The sequence below is a fragment of the Martes martes genome (assembly GCF_963455335.1).
Source record: "Martes martes genome assembly, chromosome: X".
Classification (NCBI taxonomy): Eukaryota; Metazoa; Chordata; class Mammalia; order Carnivora; family Mustelidae; genus Martes; species Martes martes.
The window spans coordinates 120633625-120659825 of NC_137897.1; the positions used below are offsets into that span (position 1 = coordinate 120633625).

The window sequence follows — 26201 nt, forward strand, 5'->3', positions numbered from 1 at the left end:
TCAGACGGTGGTGACGGAGAGCAGAGGGTTGTAGACCCGCTTGCCGTCGGCAGAGCGCGTGCCGTGGGCCAGCATCTCCTGGATGGTGATCCAGTTATCCAGGATCTTCTTGTTCCGCTTCTTCATGGTTTTGCGGTGGCTCAAGGCGATGATGTTGAGCTCAGCCTTGCTGTCGCCATTCTGCTGCTCCCTCAGGCACTCCAGGCGGCTCTGCATCATGAACTCGCGCCGCTTCCGCTGCTCCCGGGCGCGGATCAGGTGCTGCTTCCGCTCCTCTTTGCTCCAGTAGCGGCCCATCTTCATCTCGCTCACCGCGTCGTCGTCCGTGGTCATGCCGCTGCGCTCCTCGCGGATCTTCAGGGCCCGGGCTTTGAGGAGGCGATCGCGCACGGGCCGCTTGGCCACATAGCGGGTCCCGTCGCTGCGCACCTTGACCTTCCACTCCATGCGGGGGGCCTCGGGGGCCGCCGCGGCCCCGCCCACGCGAGGGCCCGGGGCCAGACCCAGGGGGCCGTGGCCCAGCTCCTCCAGGCCGCGCGGCGGGGCCAGCTGCACGCAGCTGTGGTAGTGCTCGCCCTCCTGGCCCTGGCCGCGGTGGCGCCGAGACAGGTACGGGCTGCCTTCGGGACCCACGCGCTCCAGGGTCGCGCCCGTCTTGGGGCTTCGGCGGACACGCTCCTCCGCGTGCGGTCTCCTGCCCACCTCGGGATCCCGGGAAAGAGAGCGGAACTTGGCGGGGCTCCCCTGCAGGGGAGCTGCCTTGGGGTGGGCGCTGACCGCGGGGCCGGCAGGGGTCCGGTTCAAGTTGGAGTTGCCGGCAGCAGCCCGCCTCAGGGGGCTCTCCGGCGAGGGCTCGGCGAGCAGCGGGGTGCTGCGGCAGCTCTCCCCGGTGTTGTAGGCGCTGGTGCTGTCCTTGTCCGACTTCTCGGGCAGCTCGGAGATGTCGGACAGCTCGTGCTTCTTGGGCTCCCCGGCACCCAGGTCGTAGAGACTCTCCTCCTCCAGCAACCAGGCCTTCATGCAGCGCTCCCGCAGCTGCTGCATCTTCTGCGCCCGCAGGATGTTCCGGCACTTGAACTCCAGGTGCCGCAGCTCCTCCTCCAGCATGGCCATCTCGTGGCCCAGGCTCTCGTTGCGGTTCACGTCCAGGGCGCTATTGCCGCCCGCGGCCCGGGGGAAGAGCAGGCCCGGCTGGTTGCCGTTCTCCAGGTGGCCCTTGATCTCCAGCAGCTCCCGGTAGCGCTCGTACTCCTCGTCGGTGAGGCCAGGGACGTCGCCTCCGCCCAGCCCCGCCCCCTCTGCCAGCAGCGAGTCCATGCTGAAGTGCAGGTCCCGGCTCTTGCGCAGGGCCCCAGGGGTGTTGGCGGCACTGGCGGGCTCGTCCCCCAGAAGGTCGTGCTCGGAGCTCTCCTCGGTGCGGGTGCTCTCATCAGTGCGGCCCACACCGCTGTCCAGCTCCTGGCTGTTGCTCAGACCCGTGCCCGCATCGGGGACCCCTTTCTCCTCTTCGTGGCCAGGCTGGGGCAGAAAGATGAGTCCCACTCGGTGTGGGTCCCGCAGGCCAGGCTTGGGGTCAGAAGGGCCTTCGGGTCCAGCCCATCTGCCACATGCCCCAGCCCCGTGGCCTCCCGCCCGCCCTGCCTCCTTCCTCACCTGCTGGGCAGGGGGGGATCTCAGCTTCCGTGCACGCAGGTCCCCCTCGTGCTCAGAGCCAAATTCATCCAGAAAGTCATCCCGGTCACTGTCCTTCCACCGCTTTGCCAGCTGCAGAGACAGAACTGTGCTGTCCCCACTGCTTTAAGGACCGCCCCGGACACAACCCCACCGGTTGCCTTTAAGTACCATACCCGGTCTCCTGGTCTCAGTGGAGTTGAACGAACCCAGGTGGGAGGGCGGCCGCAGCACACTCAGTCATCAGAGGCCAGAAGGGGAAATGGGCCCCAAAGACACGCCCCACCCTCCAACAGCAGCCCCCACAGAAAGCCCGATGCCAGGGGTCCCGGAGGGCCCTGCCGGGTGCACACACACCTGGCTCTCGGGCCGGGCCACCAGCAGGGAGATGTTGGTGTTCTCCTCCTGGCTCAGAATGGCCACCGCCTCCTCCCGGTTCTGGACGTCCACGCCATTGATCTGCGACAAGCCAAGGGACCATCACAGAATGCCAGGGCCGGCTCTGGGGCGGGCCCTGCCCTGGTGGAGCGTCCTGGGCTAGGCAAGCCTCTTGAGCTCTGACAGGATGGAAATGAAGTAGAAGGTGCCCAGGGAGAGGAAGGGGTCCGTGTGCCAGAGCAGCACAGACCCTCGATGCCAGCAGATCCCCCGGGGCAGCTGGACCGGAGAGAGAGAAGACCCAGCCCCGGTTTCAGGCACGGCAGGATGTCTAGCCATCGGGCGAGGCTCTTGGCATGAGAGAGCTGGGACTGGCTAGGGAGAGGTCAGTGGGCGGCCAGGGCAGCGGGGCCACGGTCAGGCCCGCACGCACCCACTCACCTGGATGATTCGGTCTCCCTCGCGGATCCGGCCATCTTTGGCTGCAATGCTATTGGGGTTCACCTGCAAGGCAGATGCATCATGGGGACCTGGCATCCTTCACTCGGGTTCCCTTTCGGGAGCAAGGGGCAGCCTCACCTTGGGGAGGGGGGTCTGAAACCAAACTACAGTCTCCTTGCTTGCTCCCTCTTCAGCTCAGACTGGAAGCTTCCGAGCTCCAGGAGGCAGGGACAAAACAGTGGGTCTTGGGCTAGTCACCTCTCCCCAGCACGGGCCAGCTAAAAGCTCCCCAGGCCCAGGCCCCCAGCTGTCACTCGTATACTCTCGTGCATGGAAACCTGTTCTTTTCCACGTCAGAGGCTGGGCAAATGCAGGAAGCCGAACACTTCCCCACACTTTGCCCCCCCCCCCAGCTCTGGGGCTCGATGGGCAGTAAGGTATCCATACAAAGGTTGACTTGACAAGAATGCGGGCGGCTCGACGCACCACGTCCACCACGGACAGGTGGGGAAGAACAACCCTGTGAGTACCAGGGGGCGCTGGCTGCGGGCCATGGGAGAAAGAGCAAAGCTGGGCCCAGACCAAGGCCTCGCTCCCGGTCCCAGCCCGGGCTCGAGTCTCCTGGGGAGGACGGCGGGGGCCGAACACACGCCCGGTGATACTGAGTAGGCGCCGCCCCTGGCAGTCGGGGCTTTCCGGGCGGCCTCAGAGCCCCGTGCCGCGTGGAGAGACCACAGGGATCGGGCGGTGCGGGCACTCTCTGTGTGGCTGCCGTGTCACCCGCCACCACGACACCCCGCCCTCCCCACTGCCAGCACCACGTGCAGCCCGGGGGTCCGGCGCCCGAGGAGGAGGCCTGGAGCCCCACCACCTCCTAGAGGGCCCGCCCCCACGCCCTGCCGTCGTACCTCTCCAACGTAGATGCCCAGGTCCTCCTCCTCGTCCGTGCGGTAGCACACCATCAGGCCGAGCTTGTCCCGGTGGCTGGTCTTATACAGCTCCACCTCCTGCCACAGCGGGCGTGGGGGAAGCAAAGGAAGAAAGCCCCCAAAACCGGTGAGCGCGGAGGCAGGCTAGCGGGCGGCAGCCGCGGCCCACACCCAACCGAGCAGCACGCCGCCGGAAGCAAGTTTCCAGCCTCCAGCTTGGAGGGCCTCTCTTACCATCCCAAGTGGCGCACGTGTGCCGCGGTCTCCCCTGCCAGGAAATGCCCGAGACACACGCGAGACGCACGGGACACACAGGACACAGACATGCGTGGGACACAGACTCGCTGACACAGACTGACTAAGGGACCTCGCCCACGCCCCTCCCCGACTCAGCCCTACTTGACCCGCCTTGGCCCGTGAGCCTGAGTAGGCAGCCGTGCATCTCGGCCGCTGGGGACAAGGGGAGCCAGGCCTGAGCCGGGCTGCGGACAGCCATCCCGGGGCCGGCTCCTGAAGCTGGCTCACCTCATACTCCAGCTCGTCCATGCGGTCTGCCTCCTGCGGGCCGCCCTCCATGAACTCCGCCGGGTCATAATACTCATGGCTGATGGGGGGGCTGCCCAGGAGAAGTGAGGTCAGGCCGGCCATGTGCTCCTCTATGCCCCAGCTCCTGGGCTGGCCGCTCCCACTGAGCTCAGCATGGAGCCCCTTGTTCTGAGCTACATGCATCCATGCAAAGACCAGGAGTGCTTCTTGAACGGGAGTGTGCGGGGCTCTGCACTGAGGACACGGGCATGCCTCACTCTCCCCACGCCATCCCGCCCCGTCGCCCAGCCCAGCCGGCAGGGTACCCACTTCTCCAAACTGCAGGTGCCACCCGCCCCACCCCGGCACCGGCCCCGCCCATGCAGCGCCCCCAGGAGTTATCCAGGCCCCAGAGGACTGCTGGGGAGTAGAGGAGGACCCACTCTACCTCCAGGGACAGCCCTCCTTGCCCCAAGGCTAAGCGCGGCTGCCGGCGGCCAGGGGCCTCACTCTCTGCGGAGGAGGGCATCCCGGGACCCCCCGCCCTGCAGCACGGGTTTAGATTAGCGGAATGAGCCACCCGGCCTGGATGAGACGCCCTTCTTCCGAAGGGGCCAGAAAGAAGCCGAAGAGATGGAGGAAGTTCAGAGCAGGGGAAGGATGGGACAGATAAGGATGTGAGAAGATTCAAGGAAGGATGCTTGAGAGGCAGAAGACGATGGACGGCAGAGAAGACAGGATGGAGGAGGAGGAGCGGAGGCCCTCCACCTTCCAGGAGCGAGGTCCCGGGATGCTCCTCCCTCCGCCCCGGGAGGGGGACGGGAGATACCAAAGGGAGCCTGTGCGTGAAGCCTCCCCCGTCCCTTCACCGGCTGCTGTCCAGCCCGAGGCCGCAGACGCCCACCGACTGCTGAGCCCTCGGAGGTCCCAGTCGGCTCTGGAGGCCGAGCAGCCTGCTTCCTGCCCAGGAGGCAGGCCAGGCAGGGTCTCCCTGCCGCGCCCAGAGCTGCGGCCACGGCCACGTAGCCCCTGGGTGGCGTGCCCTCTCTGGAGGCAGGGCCCGGGGCCCTCCTGAGGGCGACTCACAGCTCAGATAGGACGTACGGCTCCAGGATGACCATGGGCGGCGTGGGCGGGCGCAGCTTGCCCAGCGCCATGATCTGCTCAAAGGTGATGTCGGTCTGAGTGCCACTGTCCACCAGCTGCAGGTCATGGCACGAGCTGTCCCCCCGGAGGCGGGGGCTGCGTCTCAGCACCTGGATCACTAGAGGCTCCTTGGAGGCGCGGAGGGCCTCCAGGGTTTGCTCCTGAGACAGCTTGGAGAGCTCCTTCCCGTTCACCTGCGGCAGAGACACGCCCCGGTGAGAACCCGCCCGCCCCTCCGGCGCTCCGGGGCCAAGTGCGGCCTCCACCCTCGTGCCCGAGGGAGCCCCCGGGACTCCGCCCCCACCCTAGAACGTCATCCAGCAGGAGCCCCCCAGGCTTCGGTCCTCCGTGCTCCCGAGGACCGGCTTCTCCTCCCGGCGGCGCAGAGGCCGGAGCTAGCGCCCGGAAGACCCGCAGCGAGGCCCCCTTGGCAACGACGGCACTTCCGTCACATCAGGGCTGGAGTCGGTCCATAACTGGGTTCGGGCAGGAGAGTCGGAAAGAGCACGCAGACGTCAAGGACGGGATCTGTCCTCAAGCCAATGACAGAATCACTGAAGACAAAGGGTGACCCCCACAGAACGCCCTGACATGGCAAGACAACGCAAGGGACCCTCGGAAGACAACCGCCATTTCTTGGGCACCTGATGTGTGTCTCCCCCGGATCCTGATCCCAACACCCCATTGTGCCCATGAGGAAACCGAAGTCTAGCAAAATGAAGGGAGTGAGTGAGTCAAGGTCACGAGCCGGGCTGCAGAGTGGCAGGAGCTGGGGAGAAGGCGGGTCTGCTGAAGCCTCCACGGAAGGCTCCCTGGGGGGGGGGGGGGCGCGCACACCTGGCCACACCTGGCCGCACCTGGCCGGCCTCAGGGGAAGGGAGAAAGGGAGGCGTGTTTGCAGGAGGAAGCAGAGTCCCCACCAGTCCGCACGAAGGGTGCAGGATGAGGGGGCAGGGGCCGCACTTGGGCACCGTGGCCAGGTTGTCCCAGTCTCCGAATTCCTACAGTGCCATCTGTGTCTCTGGGGGTCTCGGGGATGGGAGCTCTCCAGAGACATGCCCAGTCCAACTGCGAAATAGCATCTCCCGGCTGCTACGGAACAGACCAATGCCTGGATGTCATTCCAGGGTCACGGCCGTGTCAGAAAAGCAACCAATTACCTATCCGCTACTTCATTCTGTCCTTGTAGATAAGAAGCTCAGTATTGATGTTTCCCGGCTCCACAAACTTTCCCTGGTCAGAAGACATTTTTTTTTTAACCAATCTGGTCTACTTGTGCAAGAAACACAGGTTCATTGTAGAACATTTGAAAAATACAGAAAACCATAAGGAAGAACACAGAAATCTGCCAAGAAGTTGCTAGTTGCCAACCAAAGGTAACTGTGAGAATGTGGTCAGCACCGCCAGAGAGACCACAGCGCGGGGGGCAGGGGGCACGGGAGAAATTCGGGACGCTGCAGGCAGGGCAGCGCGGGAAAGGCTGTGAACAGAGGAAACGTCAGGAATGTCCTCAAAGACCCTAGCAGGGCTGGGTGTGAAGCTGTCGGGAAATCTGCGAGCCAGCTGTTAAACACAGCCATTATCAACGTTCTGATGGATAATCTTACAACGGAACGAATTATATGAAAAACAAAGGCAGGCGCAGCTGGGTGGCTCCGTGGGTTAAGCCTCTGTCTTTGCCTCAGGTCATGATCCCAGGGTCCTGGGATCGAATCCTGCATCCGGCTCACCGCTCGGCGGGGAGCCTACTCCTACCTGCCCTACCTGCCTCTCTGCCTACTTGTGATCTCTCTCTGTCAAATAAATAAATAAAATCTTTAAAAAAAATACAAAAACAAAGGCAGTAAGTACTCCAAGCTCATGACTTTCTAGTTCTACTACACTGTCCTGTTAGTACTGTTAGCGTGACTGGTGCCTAGCGTGACTGGTGCCTAGTGTGTCTGGCGTGTGCCTGTGTGTCTCTTCCCGGGCTGAGTGACACCACAAAAATCAGCCACAGCTCCGAACGAGGGCTTTTGGTCCTGGACATATGCCAGCTCCCCACTGCCCTTAAGTCAAGGGCTTCCCTAAAATGCTTAAGGGCTGGGCTGTCAAAGGCTAGGTGTGCCCCTGAAACTCCCCGAGCAGGGCCACAAGGGACATTGAGAAATGCAGGAATGTCTTTCTCCCTGGAATCTGTTAGTTCACCTGCCACCCCGTTGCTATGGAAACTGGGCCCAGACCGTGGGGAGAATGCAGGGTGGGCTGGGACGGCAGGAGGAGGAGGATGACCAGGAGGAGGAGGATGACGGCAGGAGGAGGAGGATGACAGCAGGAGGAGGAGGATGACGGGTGCCCACAGAGGTGGGGTCATCACAGTGAGGCCCGGGGCACCTTGATCCACACGCTCCTTCAGCTTCCTCTCTCCTCTTCCTCAGCCGGTGGGTGCTCCCGAGCTAACGAAGAGGAGTGGGGCAGAGACGGGTCCTGACAAGTTAGAAACAGGCCCCTCCCAGACTGGGTGTGGGCTCCGGACAAGGTGGGGGGCGGGGGGCGGGGGTGTCGGGGATGAGCAAAGCAACCTGCGGCCAGGCTCACAGTACAGACCCAGTGCTCTGCAAACACCCGTGCTCGTCCTGCCCTGAGCCCGGCCCTCGTCCTGCCACCATGAGTTACAGAAAGACCACGGGGGCGTGCTCCAGTCTCAACCTGTCTGAACCCAGGACGGCTTGCCCTTCGACTCACACTGCGACTCCCTGCGACTCCCCGCGACTTCCCGCGACTCCCCACCGGAAGTCACATGCAAATGTCTCGAGGGAGGAAGACATCCAAGACCAATTCCCTTCCTGCTCCCCACCTCCCTCCCCTAATGCCACCACTCCAAGACCCCGTCAGCCACAATCCAAAATGGACCAAAGTCCTAAAAGGACAAAGCGAAACTGCCTACCTTGGACGTGAGGGACAATGTCCGCGATGCTGCGACAGAGAATCCTTAAGATCAACACAGGCCAGCAAGAATGGAAGACACACATCTGACTATGCTAAACGGTAAAACTTCCAAACAAAGCACAGAAACACAGTGAAAAGCCAGGCTAAGAGAGGATCCTTACAATGCATAGAACTGATAAAGGATTATCCAAAATATTCCACTACGTAGACAGTAGGAAAGCCCGCGCTCACAGAGGAGGGAACCCCACCGCCTCACTAGCCCTCAGGCGAGGGAAGGACAGGCTTGGGGACAGGGACTGGGGCACAGGCGGCTTCCAATCTGCCTTCTTAAGGGATAAATGTTGAGGCCACAAGGCTGAGACCCAGGCGGGAGGCAGCACGTGCCGATGCCAGAAGGACGCGCGATACTTTTCTGTACTTGAGACATGTTTCAGGACGGTCGCACGGCGGCAGGTGGGGGGGCGGGGGGGACGGGGACGGCCAGGGGCAGAGGAGGCCAGTCCCCGACAGAGGGGGACGGAGTACCCTGGCGGGCCGGATGGCCGGAGCGGCGGGAGAAAGTGACCTGCCAGCACCAAGAACCGCGTCCGGCACGGGACAGGAGGGGCCGCACCTGCGGGGCGGTGGCCTGTGTGGGTGGGCGGGAGCCCCCGCGGTAACAGCAGCGGCCCGCGACCCTGTGTGCAAGCCCGTTCTCCTTCTGGACGGTCCTCTCTTCCCCTCCCTCCCCCGGCCGCCCCGCGCGTCCGCCTGGATCCCTCCCTCTCCTCCGCCCCACCCCTGCACCCTTCTTTCCTCCCTCAGCAGCCGCTCGTCCCTTCCTGCCCCCTCCTGCCACCTACAAGGTGCCCACGTGTGTCCGCCGGTGCAGACACCCGCCGAGGGGCCCGAGCCCGCCGACCCCCGGGGACAAAGTGCGGTGCGTGCGTGCGGCGAGCAGCCTGGCCCGGGCCCCAGAGGGCCCAGCGGAGCTCAAAGGCTCATCCCCAGCTCAGAGCGGAAGCCAGGCCCCAAGGGACCCCACCCAAGCTTCCGAGGGGGCCTCCACTCTGCTTCTGGGTCTGTCTCTCCCACCAGGCCAGGGCGCCTTCTTCTTTTTTTTTTTTTTCTTTTTAATTTTTTTGTATCAAAAAATTTTTAGACTCTCCAGGCAGACTCCCCACTGAGAGCACAGCCCCGGTGAGACAGGGTGCTCGATCGTGAGACCCGTGAGGTCATGCATGACCCACACAGCCAGAAGGAATCCAGAATCAGGGTCACAGTGGGAACTGTCATTTCCACTTCAGGGACGGCAATACCTGCTGGCCACGCCCATTGTCAGAAACTCTCATTATTAGAAGATGTTGCCTTCTCAAGTGCAAACCTCTCTTCTTTGGAACATTCCAGAAGACATCCACTGTGTCTTCCAACACTCCACATATGCCTGAAGCCCACCTGAAACGTCCCCCCGCCACGCCATCATCTCTGGCTGGGCCGGCCTTGCCACACGCCAGGCATTACCCTGCCTTGGCTGGGAACCATCTTTCGGCGGCCGATCCTGCCGGCTTCATAGCAAGCAAACCCTCAAGCACGGCCTCGCCTGAGGCAGACGTGACGCTCGCTACTCAGAAGTTCCCCACGGACGGATCCATGGATTGATCCATTTCCTGCTGCCCGGAAGGGCCCGAGTGGGTTGACCTGAAACCCACAGCTCTAATCCAATCCCAGCTGAGCGGGAAGTCACTTCACTTCCACTGTGGGGAGAGGGGACCCAAGCCTCAAGGCACCCCTTTGCTCAAAGTGGCCCGGGTGGCCCTCACACGGCCCTGGCAGGTGTGGCCTGGTTCCCGTCTACGCACCGGCAGAGCACCCAGGGCCCTAGATCCGCAGGCACCGGAGCACCTTGCCAGCCCGGCCGCCCCGGGCCCCAAGCGCAGCGGCCACCTCCGAACCCTGATCCTGGCTGGCCCCGTCACCCGGCCACGCACTCTCCGTCTGGACCTCACACATTGTAACCTGATAAGCTGTCGGGAAGAATTTGTCATTATCTGAAGAATGTTGAAAACATTCATCATACCCCCTTTGATCCAATAAATTTGCTCTAAGTAATAGATGTTCCTTAACACATTTTCTAGGCTAATCCGTACTGCAGTAAGCATTAGTACTTCATTCCTTTTATGGCCGAATAGCATTCCATTATATGCCAGACTATTCCTTCATATGGAAGGACCACATTTTGTTTACCCATTCATCTGTCAATAGACACTGGATCGTTCCCACTTCGTGGCACCGTGAATAACGCCGCTATGAGTATTCGTGTGCAAGTGTTTGAGACCCTGCTTTCTAATCTCTGGGCTGTACGTGTAGGAGTAGAAGTGCCGAGCCCTACGCTCCTACATTTAACTCAGTCAGGTACCAGCACTATTTTTAATGCCGACAACTTCACAACTATCTTAAGCACTGAGTGTCTACCTAATTAGGCAGCACGCAGCTGCCCTACCACAGTCTTCCAGTAACACGCCTGTTACTCAAAAAAGATATAATGGGGCGCCTGGGTGGCTCAGTGGGTGAAGTGTTGGATTCTTGCTTTTGGCTCAGGTTGTGATCTCAGGGTCGTGAGATGCAGCCCAGTGCTGGGCTCCGCGCTCAGCTCAGCTCACGTGAGACTCTCTCCACGTGAGACTCTGTCCCTCTGCCCCTCCTACCGCTCAAACAAATAAATAAATTTTTTAAAAGATTTTATTTATTTACTTGACAGACAGAGATCACAAGTAGGCAGAGAGGCAGGCAGAGAGAGAGGGAGGGGGAAGCAGGCTCCCCGCGGAGCAGAGAGCCCGATGCGGGGCTCGATCCCAGGATCCTGGGATCATGATCCAAGCCGAAGGCAGAGGCTTTAACCCCCCGAGCCACCCAGGCGCCCCAAATAAATAAATTTTTAAAGATTTATTTCTTGGGGCATCTGGGTGGTTCGGGGGGTTAAAGCCTCTGCCTTCGGCTTGGGTCATGATCCCAGGCGCCTGGGTGGCTCAGTGGGTTAAAGCCTCTGCCTTTGCCTCAGGTCATGATCTCAGGGTCCTGGGATCGAGCTCCACATCGGGCTCTCTGCTCCGCAGGGAGCCTGCTTCCCCCTTCTCTCTCTCTGCCTACTTGTGGTCTCTGTCAAGTAAATAAATAAAATCTTTTAAAAAAAGATTTATTTCTTTATTTTTGAGAGAGTGAGCGAGCGAGCGAACACGAGGGGTAGAGGGAGAGGGAAAGAGAAACTCAAGCCGACTGCACTGACTGGAGAGCCCGATGCGGTGCTCGATCTCACGACCCTGAGATCATGACCTGAGCTGAAACTGAGAGCCAGACACTTCACTGACTGGGCTGTCCAGGCGCCCCAACAAAGAAATCTTTTTAAAAAATATATAAAATGACATGTAAACTAGGTTGATTACCATACAAAATAAAAAGGCTGGGAAAGAACGTATAAAATAGTTGTGGGAAGGAAATCTGAGATTTTTCCCCCCTTTTGTTCCTGTACTGTTTTTTGAAAATAAAATAAATGTTTATGAACTGCAAAATAAAAAAACATTATTGCTGGAAAATTCTCACGATAAAATCTTAAGCAAAAGACCTGGGAATAAATTTATTTAAATAAATAAATTCCTGGGAGCACGGGTCTGGGCATGTTACATATATTCACATATGTGTTCAACACAATACTTTCTTTAAAGAATAGGAGGAAATTCACAGGAGACAGTATTCACAGGTGACTTCTCTTTTCTCTCGTTCTTTCTAGTATTTTCTCCAATGAACATCACCTTTATGATCATAGAGAAAAAACACACAAAAGCAATCTGGCCCGATATATTCAGAGTCGTTCTCAGGCTCTGTGGCAGGGGACGGGTGTGTGCTCCCAGCCCCCGGCCAGCGTGGGCTGGGAATGCGGCTTCTGGGCTCAGGGCCCTGGGTGCCGGCAACAGCGAGCAGCACTAATGGAGTCACATCACATTCCACATCCACACCTGATCTGAGGCGGCTCAGGAGAAGCACTGCTTTCTCCCTCTACTGCCTTCCATTTCCTGCTGGGGTGTCCCCAAAAAGGAGCCTGGAATCCCAGAGGGAATGAAGGAGGCCTGGGGTGTGGGCGGCGCTGGGGCTGAGGGATCCAGATGAGGGGGATGAATGCCAGCCACCCACCCCGTAGAGGAGATGGCCCCGAGGGACATGCCCCACGCCCACCCCAGGGGCCAGGCCTGACCACAGGGCTGGCCAGTGAGCCTTAATGGGTCTCAGGCCCTGGGGAGCAGACCGAGCAGACACCCTCCCCATTCCCCCAGCGCAGCACCCCTGCGAGCCGGCCCCCTACTGCCTCCCTCTAAGGTGGGATTTACAGAAGGCGTCCTGTGGGTGATCGAGCTGTGGGCCGCAGTGTCTGAGCAGAAGAGGACAGGAGGCCCCTGGGGCTGGGGGAGCACTGACCCCATAAGCACCAGCCAACGGGGCAGGGAGACAGAGCAGGCAGGCCCCCAGGTCTGCCTTCAGAAGGAGCCTGTGGCCAACCCACACACAAGGCCCACTCCAGCCCGTTGATGCAAGCCAGGTCACAGCGAACCCCTTCCCACCAGAGGGCGGACAGGCACAGGGCAGCAGATCAGGTAGTGGGCTGAGACAAGACACAAGCTAAGGCAGGGACATACCTCAACCCAGGTTCTAAAGGAGGCTGGGGAGGGAACTCCAATGGGGGAAGAACTTTCTAGCAATCAGGGGTGTTGGGGGTGAGCAAAGAAGGTGAGGGGGGATGTCAGAGGCTACAGTGGGGATGGATGTGGGCAATTGGGCCACTGCCCACTTGTCTCTCTCATTCCAGGCGACTGAAGACAAGTCCTACGACGGACCTGTGCGGTCCCGCATGCGGCTTCTCCAGGGAGCAGAGGGACAGTGGAGAATGAGCCCCGGAAGCAGGGAGGCAGGAAGCCCGGAGGCAGACTGCTTCGAGCCTGGTGGGAAGGTGGGAGGGGGAGGGGCAAAGCTGTCCCTGGCAGGGAGTCCAGGGATGAGGGCAGCACAGGGGTCCTGGGTGCACCAGGGACTCTCCGTGTCCCCGGACAGCGGGGAACCACTGGGAGGAAGAGGGAAGAACAGCCGCGAAGCAGACAGACGTGATCCCTGTGCTCGGAGAGGCTGGTGCCGGGGCCGAACTCAGGCGAGGAACAGTGAGTGAGGCCGTCTGGGACCGCACTCAGAGCCCTGGGTTCCGCTGTAGAAAAAGCTCAAGTGGGGCCTGCTTTAGATGGAGTGTGCAGGGACAGCGTCCCCGGGGACGCCTGCCCTAAGACCTGAATGACGGCAAGGAGCCAGCCACGGTAGGGACTTTGAAGAACGTTCCAGCCAGAGCTAAGCCCTTGGTGCTCTCTGGAGAGTGCCGGGCACACACAGGAGAGCCCCCCGCCCCCGCCCCTCCGGCAGAGGAGGGGACCAAGCAGAGGAGGTCGGGGAAGGAGCCGCAGGCAACCTCAGCGGCCCAGACCGGAGATCCTGGTGGCTTGGCCTGGGATGGAGGTGGTGGTGGAGGAGGGGACCTGAAGGGAGGAAGGATGACTGACAAGCACAGAGCAGATGCCTGGCCTCGCTCCCCATCAGGAAAGCGCACGTGAGATCCCAATCACGTCCACTGGGACGGCTGGGGTGGCGAAGAGGAAGACAGGTGTTGATGCGCTGGGGGGGATGGAAAATGGGACAGTGGCTGTGGATAAGTCTAGAAAACAGGCATCTACATGGAAAGGCTCAGACACCTGTTCACAGCGGCACTGTCCGTAACCGCCGACACTTGGGCCACCTCGATGTCTGCCCACAGATGGATCAATTCAACGTGGTAACACCCGCAAAGTGGGTTATGCCCCGCAGAAAGGGACGACGGCCTGACAAGTGACAGAAGGCAGACTGCAAAGGCCGCCTGTGTGATTCCACAACGGCAAATCCCTAGGGACAGAAAGCACAGGAGCGGGTGCCGGGGGCCAGGGGAAGGGAGACTGGGGAGTGCTTGCTTAATGAAGTTCCATTTTGGGATGATGAACATGTTCTGGAAATAACAATGGCGATGGTTGCACAACACTGCGAATGTACATGGCACTGATGGCAAATCTGATGTCCCAGCCTTTCCTGCAGTAAAAATATAAGAGTGCCACCCGGATCCACAGAGACCACGAAGGTGAGGGTCACTGTGGACGATGCGGGTGTTGGGGGAAACAGGGGAAATGGGCATGTTTTATTAATGGAAATTTTTTTTCTCAGATTTGAAGTTCCTGAGACATGCAAACATCCTCGATGGCCCGCTCCTCCTACATGTGTCCCGAATCATGAGATGAGGGGGGCGCTCTCCCACTTCCTCTGCCTCCACCTTTCTCTCAAAGATAAATAAATAAATAAATCCTAAAGAAAGAAAAAGGCGGGGCTCCTGGGTGGGTCAGTTGGATAAGCCTCTGCCTTCAGCTGAAGTCATGATCCAGGGTCCTGGGATCAAGCCCCACATCCAGTCCCTGCTCCATGGGGAGCCTGCTTCTCCTCCTACTTGTGTGCTCTCTCAAATAATTAAATAAAATCTTTAGAAAAAAAAAAAGGCCTGAGATGGGGCACCTGGGCAACTCGGACGGCAGAGCAGTCCTTGATGTCAGTGTTGTGGGTTTGAGCCCCACGTTGGGCCCAGAGATTACTTTAAAATAAAAATATATTATATACAAAAGCATGAGATGGAGGAGATAACGGGGGATTGAATGTAGACAGAAGAGGCCCCCGGACGATCATGAGGCACGCTTACATTTAGCAGCTGAAGAGAGAGACCCAGAGTTTACAGCCAGCCAGAGAGAAGCTGAGGAAAGCTGAACAAGACGGCATGGATGGGGAGGGAACGGCCAGAATGGCCCTGGGCATCTGTTAAGGGGTGGACCACCGCTGGGCAGAGTGAGAAGCTTGGTCTGTACAGACACACCCTTTGGGAACTTTTGCAGAGAATGGGGTCCCAGTGGCTGGGGGCTGCCTTTGGGTTTTACCAGGAGAGACACCTGGGCGGTCTGAATGCTGATGGGAGGTTTACAAGAGGGAGACCTCAGGCCAAAGAGCGCGGGGGAAACTGCAGCCGTGCAGGCCTTGGGGCACATGGGAGTAGGCGCGGGGAACACGGAGGAAGACTCACCAGCGGCAGGTGAAGGAGACACAGGGGCAACGAGGGGACACGGTGGGGAGGCGGGGCGGAGGCGAGAGCTATGCGGGAAGCCGGGTGACCGGTCGCGACACAGCCAGGGCCCGCGGCCCGCGGGGAAGGTGCTCTGCCCCGCCCCGCCCCGCCCCGCCCCCGACTGCGAAGCGGCGGCGCCCCAGGCGGCGGAGGGCGGGGCCCCGGCGCGCTAGCCCCGCCCCCCCCGCCGCGTTCGAAGCCGCAGACAAAGAGGGCGGCGGCGGCGGGAGCGGGGCTGGCGGTCGTCTCCTGCGCGGGCCGTGGGCGCGAGTCCTCTCCCACCCTCGGCTGCACCAAGCCTCCGGGCCCCGACCTGGGGAGGCTGGCGCAGCTGTGCGGGGGTTCCACGGGCGCTGTGCGGGGCGGCTGTGCTGCGGGATCTCCGGGAGGGCGGGGAGCACGGTGGGGTGGTGGAAGGGGCCCAGGAAAGAGCTCGGCCGGGCGGGGCCTGCGACCCCAGGGAGGCCTGGAGAGGCCCCTTTCACTCTCCCGAACGCGGGGAGTGGGGGGGCTACCTACATAAATGTCTAGTGGGGCTCAAGGCTGCTACGTTAGGACCCTCCTAACCCCACTCTGCGGATGGAGGGACAGACAAGGAGACAACAGAAACCGGAAGTTGCCCTCTGCAACTTGGGATAAATCAGTGCGCCCTTGGGTCCTGATCGGTGCCTCTCAGCTCTGCTGACAGGTGTGTCCTGGCCTCGGACAAGTGTTCCGCCCACCCCCAAACCGACAGAGCAGGAGGGAGAGAGAAAGCAGAGAAGGGAAGCCTGAGCCAAGGACAGGCTCTCTGCACTCTGTTTTCCACGGCCCAGCAGAAGTCCTCCCTCCTGTTTTCCCAACTCTGGATTTTGAAAATGGTCAACCCACAGGGACGTTGCAACCCTGCATTCCCTTCAGGCAGCTCTCCCCCAGAGTGCGCATTCCCACGCCGCTCTCTCCTTTCTACCCACACGATTTTGCAAGCAAGATGCCAGCACCATGCCCCCATTCCAGGAGAACCACCGTCATCAGCCACCCCCACATCTCCACAATGTACCCCTAATGCCCTTACAGCTCGTTTGTTTTGGTTTCTGGACCCAGGATCCAGTCAAGGACCACACACATTACATTTGGTTGTTATGTGTCTAGTATCCTTTAATCTAGAATAATCTATCCACTTTGTCTTTTTTTAACTTTCATGGCACTGATCTCGGAAGAGGTTTGGGGCAGCTGCCTTGTACAATGCGAGTCTGGCTCTGCCCTCATTAGATTCAGCTTAACTGCTCTGACAAATTGCTGGATCCTGACGCCTCCGGACCAACAGCATCAAGAGACACTGGGATGAGGCCGTCCCACTGCTGGGGACTCTTGATTTTGCTTTAGTCACATGGTTAAAATCGCGGCTGCCAAGTCTCTCCTTTTCCCTTCCTAATTTACAAGGTACCGGGGTAACACCTTGAGACCCTGTGACCATCCCTTTGAGTAATGGTTTTACCATTTGAGGAGGATCCTTGCCTAAATGAATTGCGTCAGTGGCTACGAAATGCCTTAATCTGGAAGAATCTAGCTGGGCAGTACATTCCACCATCGCGTGACTGGCCCAGCGAATAGCATGCCTGGACAAACCAGCCCATCCAACCCCCTAACTGTGCCCACCACTTCTTGCCCAGGGGCAGGAGAAAGAAAAGGAAGCATGAGAGGCCTTCATCTCAAAAGCCTTTTTAGCCGTTTGGGTGTGTATGTCCAGGTGCCCCGGGGAGCTGTGTGCGTGTTGCTGAGGGTGTGCGTGATGGAAAAGGAGGCTTGCTTATCTGGAACACAGTGTGTCCCTTGGGAACCTCAGCAAGGCAGTACCCCTGGAAATGGATTTGGTAGGTCCCAGGTGATGCCATGCCTCCTCCTGGATGATGCTGATGTGATCCAGGGCTTCGCTGATGTACCCCAAGCTCCTTCCTGAGGTCCTTGCTCTTGGTGCGGCTGGTCCAAGGACCAACAGCAATGGACGTGGCCTGGAAGCTTGCGAGAAATGCAGACTCTCAGGCCCTGGGCCTCCTCCAATTCTGCATTTTAGCAAGGGCCTAGGACTGGCATCATGCTGATCCAGCACGCACTCAAGGAACCAGGAAGGACGCACACAGACCTGAATGGGGTTCAGACACCAGACAAGTGACTCAAAGGGTCTCTCCTTCCCTCTTACTCCTTACCTCCCCAAAGCTGCAGAGTGGGTGGTGGGGCCCACCCAAGGTCTGCTGAAATCTGATCCATTTGCCCTGCCCCCACTTCTAGGTGAAGCAGGCCTCTCAGGGCACCTCTGGGTCCTGCTTGGGAAGAGTGGCTGGGAAGGGAGGGTAACCCAGATGGCCTGTATGAAAAAGCAAAGCAGGGACGCCTGGGTGGCTCAGTGGGTTAAGCCTCTGCCTTCGGCTCGGGTCATGATCTCAGGGTCCTGGGATTGAGCCCCGTGTCGGGCTCTCTGCGCAGCAGGGAGCCTGCCTTCCCCCCCTCTCTGCCTGCCTCCCTGCCTACTATGATCTCTCTGTCAAATAAATAAAATCTTTAAAAAAAAGAAAAAGAAAAAGAAAAGCGATTCTTGAGGTTATTATCAAGAACAACCTTACGGGGGGGGGGGCACCTGGGTGGCTCAGCCGATTGGGCGTCTGCCCTTGGCTCAGGTCATGATCCCAGGGTCGGGGGATGGAGCGCTGCGTGGCATTCAGCCCCAGAACGCATCAGGCTTCCAGCTTAGCTGGGGCCTGCTTCTCCTTCTCCCTCTGCCGCTCCCTCTACTAGCTCTTCTCTGTCAAATAAATAAATAAAACCTTTAAAAAAAAAAAAAAAAGATCAACCTTCAGGTGTAAGCTCACAACAACTAAAAACATCCACCACCCACCCCTGGGCTGACCTGACCTGTCCAAGGCCGGCAGTCACCAGAATGATAGTCTTTTTTTATTTTTAATATTTTTTATTTATTTATTTGACAGAGAGACGCACAGCCAGAGAGGGAACAGAAGCAGGGGGAGTAGCTAGCAGAGGGAGAAGCAGGCTGCTGACTGAGCAGGGAGCCTGATTCGGGGCTTGATCCCAGGACCCTGGGATCATGACCTGAGCTGAAGACAGAGGCTCAACCACTGAGCCCCCCAGGTGCCCCCCCTTTTTTTTGTAACTTGAGAGAGAAAATGAGAGAGAGAGCATGAAAGCAGACAGGTCAGAGGGAGAAGCAGACTCCCCGCCAAGCAGGGAGCCCAATGCGGGACTTGATCGTGGGACTCCAGGATCATGACCCGAGTCGAAGGCAGCCCGAGCCCCGCTTCGCAGACGTCCCTCGTCCTCACTTCACAGCTCGGAGCTCCTCTCCCGGAGGGTTTCCTCTCCGTTCTTTCACATTACACAAACCCTCAGAATACTACTGAACGTCCTTCTGTCGCTGGACATTGGCTGTGTCCTGGCCACGAGTAAGGCTGTCTCCATCCATCTGCCCTGCCTAACCCACCCACCACATGGCCTGATGGCAGCAACTCGACCCTCTAGCCAAAGGAGATCCCAGCGGACCCAGGGCCTAGGAGCAAAGGCTGCGGATTTCCCCATGGCCATGACCGCGGGAGGCAGGCACTGTTTCCTCCCACATGGTACTGTCTTCCGTGTGGGGACCCTGAAGCAGAAGGAAAGAACCCCCAACCCCACTAGGGCCCCGTGTTGGGTTAAGTACACTCATGTGTTTTTCCTTTGGTGTGTGTGTGTTACACGTATTTGTTTTTAAGGGTTTACTAAGGTTTAGTTGCCATGTAATCGGATGCACGTATTCAGAGCGTTACGCTTTACAGCTCTGTAAATTACACCTGTGACACCACCGTCACAGCCGAGATAGTGACCATTTCCTCAGGCAGCCCCATGGCCCTCTGTCGTCCCTCGCTTCCACGCATGCTTCTGCCCATCCCTGCCAAACGCCAATCTGCCTTCAATCACTGTAGATTAGTTTTACATTTTCTAGAATGTCCTAGCCCCGTGGCTCAGGCAGTCCTTGGAACTGAGGTAAGGAAGGGCATTTTAAAATGTTGCGACAATGGAAAAACATGGTGAGCCGGAGCGGATGACGGCTACTGGAATTCAGCGGCACGGTCATGCCCTCTACAATTGCTTCCAGAGGGCCTGCTACCCTCCGAAGCAACGCCCAAATCCTGCTCACAGAAAGCCCCAACTCAAGCGGCAGGGAGCGCGGCAGGGGTGGGAGAGCCGCCCCCAGGGAGGGAGGAAGACGGAGAGAGGGGACAGCTGTGGGCCCTGCCCTCGAGGCACACTGGGTCCTTCTCTCCCCAACTGTTGCCTCTTTGTTCCGGGGCAGGGCGGTCTCTCCCATTACAAAAAGGCCCCGGGGGTGAGAGGGAGGGAGGGAGGGAGGAGTCTCGGGCTGGCACAGCGGGGGCTCGGCCGGCAGGAGCCCCAGGGAGGAAGGCGCGGTGGGGGTGGTCACAAGGAGACCAGCAGGGCTGTCGCTCGGCCTCTCCGGAGGTGGACGGAGGGGAGCTGGTGGTGGTCCTGACTCACTCGGCTGAAAGAAGAGCGGAAGTCTGGGCGGCCCCGCGGGGAATGGGTGCAGCGGGCCAGGAGGCCAGTTTCCTTTGTCACATGTGATGGTATGGGGGGGGGGGATACCAAGATCTAGAAGGCTGGCGTGGCAGGGGAAAGACAAAGGGGCAGAGAGAACCCCAGAGTGGGGTGTGATTAAATCCACGACAAAGGGGTCAAGGTGCCCCACGGAAGGACAGCGGGTCCCCAGCCAGCAAGGGCACCAGGAAGGGGTCTCCGCAGGCATCTTGGCCTTGGTGCTGATGCCGCTTTCTCCCCACCTTCCACCCTCCGGAATCTGGTTCCCGCCTCTTCCTGAGGCACCTTGCAAGACCACCCACCCCCCAGGACCTTTCTACCTCTCCAGAGCTGGTTGGTGTGTGGCACCCTCTCCCCCACCCCGGCGACGCCCGGGCGACACACCAACGGGACAGAGGTGGGGCTGGCGGCAGCAGGGGGATAAAGGGCCCAAACTGGGGAGGGGCTCAGCAGCCACCCGGAACACACTGGACAACGTCCTACGACACTTCATCATAAAAACACCCGAACTAGGAATAAAAGGGCACTTCCCTGACTTGATAAAGAGCATTTATGAGAAACCTACAGCAAGCCGTAAGTCACTGGTGAAAGTCTGGAAGCTTCCCTCTTCGATCAGCAGCAAGGCAAGGACACCTGCTCTCAGCGCTTCTACTCAACATCCTGCGGGAGATTCTAGCCAGAGCAAGTGGGCAAGAAAGAGAAAGAACAGGGTTGGGATGGCGGACGGAAAAGTATCTGAGTTTGCCCTTGACATAATCCCACGCATACAAGATCCTCCAGAATCCACTAAGAAACGATGAGAGCTAATAAATGAGTTGAGTAAGGCTGCAGCATAGAGGATCAATATACAAAAATCAACTGCATTTCTACTCGGCAGCGATGAGAAAGATGAAAAGTAAGTTAAGAAAACAGCCCCCCGGACGTCTGACCAGTTTCGGCTCAGGTCATGATCTCAGGGTCCTGGGATCGAGCCCCAAGTTGGGCTCCATGCTCAGGACAGAGTCTGCTTCTCTCCCTCTCCTCTCTCAAATAAATAAATAAATCTTTAAAAAACAAAAAAACAAAAAAACAATTCCTGGCTGGCTCAGTCAGAAGAGCACGCTGACCTTGATCTCAGGGTTGTGAGTTCGAGCCCCATGGTGGGTGGAGAGATCGGTTAAATAAATGAACTTTTAAAAATCTTTAGGGGCACCTGGGTGGCTCAGGTGGTTAAGCGACTGTCTTCAGCTCAGGTCATGATCCCAGAGTCCTGGGATGGAGCCCCGTATCCGGCTCCCTGCTCAGCCAGGGGCCTGCTTCTCGCTCTCCCTCTACTGCTCCCCCCACTTGTGCGTGGACTCTCTCTCTATATATCAAATAAATAAATAAAATCTAATTTTAAAAACCTTTAGAAAATAATGAAAAAGAAAACAATTCAACTCACAATAGCATCAGATAGAATAAAACAATCAGCAGTAAATGTAACAAAAATGCAAAACATCATTTAAAGAAACGGAAGACCCATGTGGAAAGATATCCTATGTTCATGGGTAATACTCCACCCAAATCAATGCACAAATTCAATTCCTACAAAACTGCAGCTGCCTTCTTTTTAGTAACTGGCAAGCTGATCCTACAATCCATAAAGAAACTTAACAGGGGCGCCTGGGTGGCTCAGTGGGTTAAAGCCTCTGCCTTTGGCTCAAGTCATAATCCCAGGGTCCTGGGATCGAGACCCCTATCTGCTCTCTGCTCAGCGGGGAGTCTGCTTCCCCCCCCCCCCGCCTGCTTGTGATCTCTATCAAATAAATACATAAAATCTTTTTTTAAAAAAAGAAACTTAACATACCCCGAATAACCAGAACAATGGTGAAAAGTACAAAACTGGGAGGACTGACACTTCCTGATTTTAAATTTTACTTACAGGGGCTCCTGGGTGGCTCAGTTGGTTATAATATTGGACTCTTGGTTTCGGCTCAGGTCATGATCTCAGTCTCCTTGATACTCTTTTTCCCTCTCCTTCTGCCCCTCCCCCTGCTCGTGCAGGCTCGCTCTCTCTCTCAAATAGATAAATCTTTAAAAAATAAGATTAACTTGGGGTGCCTGGGTGGCTCAGTGGGTTAAAGCCTCTGCCTTCGGCTCAGGTCATAGTCCCAGGGTCCTGGGATCGAGCCCCACATCGGGCTCTCTGCTCGGCGGGGAGCCTGCTTCCTCCTCTCTCTCTGCCTGCCTCTCTGCCTACTTGTGGTCCCTGTCTGTCAAATAAATAAATAAAATCTTAAAAAAATAATAAAAATAAAATAAGATTAAAAGCTATAGGAAAAGCTATAGGAAAGCTATAGGAAAAGCAGAGTGGTACTGGCATCCAAATCGACATTTCTCCAGAAAAGACACACAAAAGGCCAATGGCACATGAAAAGATACTCAACATCACTCAGGAACTTCACATCAAAACCGCAGTACCCCTCACGCACAGCAGGACGGCCACAACAGGAAACACTCTGCGGCATCTGGGGGGCTCAGCTCAGTTGTTAAGCGGCTGCCAGGGTCCTGGGATGGAGCCCAGCTGGGGGCTCCCTGCTCAGTGGGAAGCCTGCTTCTTCCTCTTCCACTCCTCCTGCTTGTGCTCCCTCTCTCGCTGTCTAAAAAACATGCGTTGGGGGGATATGGAGAGAGTGGAACCCTCTTACTTTCCTGGTAGGAATGTAAAACAGCTCAGCCTCCGCTGCCAAGAGATCAACAGCTCCTCAAAAAATGAGACGGAATTACCATATGATCCAGCAGTCCCAAGAGAATTAAAAGCAGGGACTGAGGGCACCCGGCTGGCCTAGTTGGTGGAGCCTGTGACTCCCGATCTCAGGGCTGTCGGTTTCAGCCCCACGGAGCGTGCAGAGAGGACTTAAAAATAAAATCTTTTAAAAAATAAAACAAAAGCAGGGACTCAGATATTTGTATATCCATGTTCAAAACAGCATTATTCACAATTGTGAAAAGGTAGAAGCAACCCCAGCGTCCATCCATACCATGTGGCACACTGACGCGATGGGGTATAATTCAGCACTAGAAAGAAATCCAGCAGGTGCCTGGGTAGGGCTTAGTCGAAAGAGTGCGCAACTCTTGATTTCAGGTCATCGGTTTGAGCCCCACGTTGGAGGTAGAGATTACTTAAAAAAATTTTTTTTAAAAAGAAAACATGATAAATGGAAGAAGCCACACACACACAAAAATCACATATTGTATGGTTCATAAGGTTCATTAAGATGAAGTGTCTGGAACCGGCAAATCCATAAAGAGGTGAGTGGTTGCCAGGGGCTGAGAGGTGTTGGGGGAAACGGGACTGCTAAAGACGGGCTTTCTTTCTCGAGTGATGACTGTTCTGGAAGGAGACAGCGGGGACGGCTGCACAACTCTCAACATATCACGACCAGCGACCGCACACTTCCTCAGGGCAGGCTCAGAGAAGCTGCAGCCGGTCTCGTGCCTGGGAGCCACCACGAGAAAAGGGCCTGGAGGTCAAGGCTAGAAGAGACAACTTGGGGTTCTCAAGCTGGGGGCTGGGGGATCGAAGGCACACGGAAGCCCCCGGGCAAGCGGTGCAGGCCCTCTGGGCTGCGCTGGGCCCTGCCCAGGTCCCTCACTCTTGAGGGGTGCAGAGGCCACAGGCAGGCAAGGACAGGACAGGGAGAAGCACCACTGATGCTAGGGGGGCACCAGGGTTTAGGGGGGCACGGGAGCCAAGCAAGGGCTCTGACTGGTCTGTTGGGACAGAAGCTTCTTTCTGCTCTGAGAAGAGGACCAGACTGGGCCAGGAAATACTCTCCCTGCTGTGCCTGGGACTCCAGCCCCCAGAAATCGGGTCTTCTGGGACTACCAATGGTTTTGCCTGCTTTCCAGCTCCTTTTTATACGATCTTCTTTTGTCTCCCTTTAATTTTATTTTGATTTCTTATTTATCTTAGAGGGGGAGAGAGAGAGAATCTTTTTTTTTTTTTTAAAGATTTAGTTTATTTATTTGACAGAGATCGCAAGTAGGTAGAGAGGCAGGCAGAGAGAGAGGTAGGGGAAGCAGGCTCCCCGCTGAGCAGAGAGCCCGATGTGGGGCTCGATCCCAGCAACCTGGGATCATGACCCGAGCCGAAGGCAGAGGCTTAACCCACTGAGCCACCCAGGTGCCCCGAGAGAGAGAATCTTAAGCAGACTCCACACCCAGCACACGGGCCCGGGCTGGGGTTCCGTCTCACCCGCCTGAGATCAGGACCTGAGCCAAAATGAAGGGTCAGTGTAAATAAGAGGCCAAGCCACCCAGCTCCCCCCACCCCCGGCACCTCAAGGCCGCTGCTTCATTTTTAAAGGATCGTTCCTTTTTTAAAAGTGCGTCCACGTTCTGATTCTGCCCAAACTTCCTCAGGAGCTTTAAAAGGGGGCAGTGCCCCCAGAGACCGGTCTGCGATGGCTGCAACCCCGACCAGGAAATGGCAAAGGGCAGCTGGCACGCAGGCCCCTCCTCTGGGGACTTCTCTCCCCAGGGCTTGGGGCTCTCTCTCAAGGAAAGCCTGGCTCCGAACTTTCCTGCCCAGGTTCATCTCAAGCCCTCCCCCAACACGGAGCCTCCCTGACCTCGGTCCCTGCCCCAACTGTGGCAGCCTCCCCTCCCTCACTGCCAGGGGGAGCCCGAAGGGTCACCTCGGCGTTGCCCCGTCAACTACGGCTCGTTTCTAGCCTGCAGGGTCGCCCTTCTTGTTCCAGCACCGCGGTGAGATCGGTCTTAAACGAAATACGACCTCAATCCCTCTCTGAGGAAGTCAAGAGCCAAGAGCTTTGGAATCGCTTGCCATTTGGTGAAATAATTCCAAGAAAGGAAGGAGCGAGGGTGGGATCCCACGGCGTCACCCACCAACCAGTGCAGCCGGACCTTCCGCCTGCAGCCCCGGTGCCCGCCACTGGGATTCCGAGGGGCTGCCCTTCGGTCCCAGCGCGAGTTATTACCGAACCCGATTCCACGAGCGGGCAATGACAATGGCCGGGAACAAGACGAGAGGAACAGGCCGGGGGCGGACGGCGAGAACGGAAGAAAGGCGAGGGGCAGCGAGCGGGCAAAGCGGAGGGCCGCGCGCGCCCAGGGAGCCAGGGCCTCGGAGAGGAGGCGAGCGGCGCGGCCAGGGCAGAGCACGAGTCGCCATCCCGCCGCCTCCCGCTCACCGGGACCGGAACCGGGCTCACAGCCCCGGAGCTGGGCTCCCGCGGCCTCCGATGCCTCCCCCACCCCCACACACACCGCGCCCCCGCGGATGCTTACAGGAGTTCCCCCAGCCAACAGCGCACCGACCAGCGCCTACTCCCCAGGTCCTGACCCATAAACCCGGAATCGAAGTGCATACCTGTCTGCGCTGGGTCTGCCCCTGGGTCCCGAGTCCCTCCGACCTTGAACTCCCTCCACTTAGCCCCGGGGGCGTCTCAGGCGACACCATGCGGGACATTTCCCTAGACACCTCTCTGAGCGCACACAGAAAGTACACACACGCGGGGCCGGAGGAGCCTCCGCGCACACACAGACGGGGCACAAGCACGCACTCACGAAGTCACGCCACGCACAAGCAAGGAAGCCCCGCTCCGGGCCACCGGGCTGGGCTTGGGTTCCGAGAGCGCGGCCGCGCGTATCCGCTCCTGTCCCGCCGAGTACCTCTCGGTTCACGCCCCCCGCGGCCCCGGACCCGAGGCCCTGCAGGGCAGAGAGCGAGCCGGGCACCGCTGCCTGCAGATCGCCCTCCGCTCGCTGAGCCCGCGGCACCCCAGTCTGGGAGCCCGCCATCTGGGCAGGGCCGGAGCGGAGAGTGGGGGCCGGGATAACCGCCCCGGCCCCAGACCGCCCGCGCGCTCCTGCGCCCCTGGTCCTCGGGGCCCTGGATTTGGCCGCCCCCCGCGCCACGGGGGCCCCTCTCCCTCCCCCGCCCTGGGTCCAGCGGGGCGAGCGTGTGCAGGGAACGGAGCCCGTTGCTATGCAACCTCCATCCCGCGCCGGCGCCGGCACCACCGCGCCTCCGGACTCCCGGGCCCGGGGTGCAAGCGCGCCGGAGCAGGCCGAGCCCAACTTCCCGAGCCAGACCGTTCTGGACCCAGGGTTCACGTCCCTACCTACGCCGGGCGCCCAAGGGATGCGCCCTGCACCCCATCCCCACGCAGCTCCCCCCGTCTGTGTCTGGTTCCCACGGAGCGCCAACACCCAGGAGCCCCAGAAATCGAGGGCGGGAATGGCTCCCTACCTCTTCGTTTCCGAGCCCTTCAGCCCTCCCAGGTTTGCCTCCCGCTGCTTTCCCAGGTGGCGCCCACGCCCCCCCCCCCCGCCTCTGCCCCGGCGGCCCCTACCTGAAGCATCACTTTGTACTGCTCCTCCGGTTTCTGAACCACGCACATATTACATCCCAT

General features: G+C 58.7%; 1 protein-coding gene across 6 annotated transcripts; it reads right to left on the reverse strand.

Moving 5' to 3' along the window:
- On the reverse strand, nt 1–26201 carry PDZD4 (PDZ domain containing 4; the record flags this gene model as incomplete). Of its 6 annotated transcripts, none has more annotated exons than XM_080795320.1 (8): nt 1–1518; nt 1654–1764; nt 2029–2130; nt 2491–2553; nt 3399–3497; nt 3945–4035; nt 5049–5284; nt 26142–26201. In XM_080795320.1, 8 exons carry the CDS (start codon nt 26199–26201, stop codon nt 1–3), a joined length of 2280 nt encoding a protein of 759 aa, XP_080651446.1. The 6 variants fall into 6 exon arrangements, with proteins under 6 accessions (XP_080651446.1, XP_080651442.1, XP_080651445.1 ...); XM_080795316.1 differs by having other exon boundaries at nt 3945–4133; nt 5045–5284; XM_080795319.1 differs by having other exon boundaries at nt 5031–5284.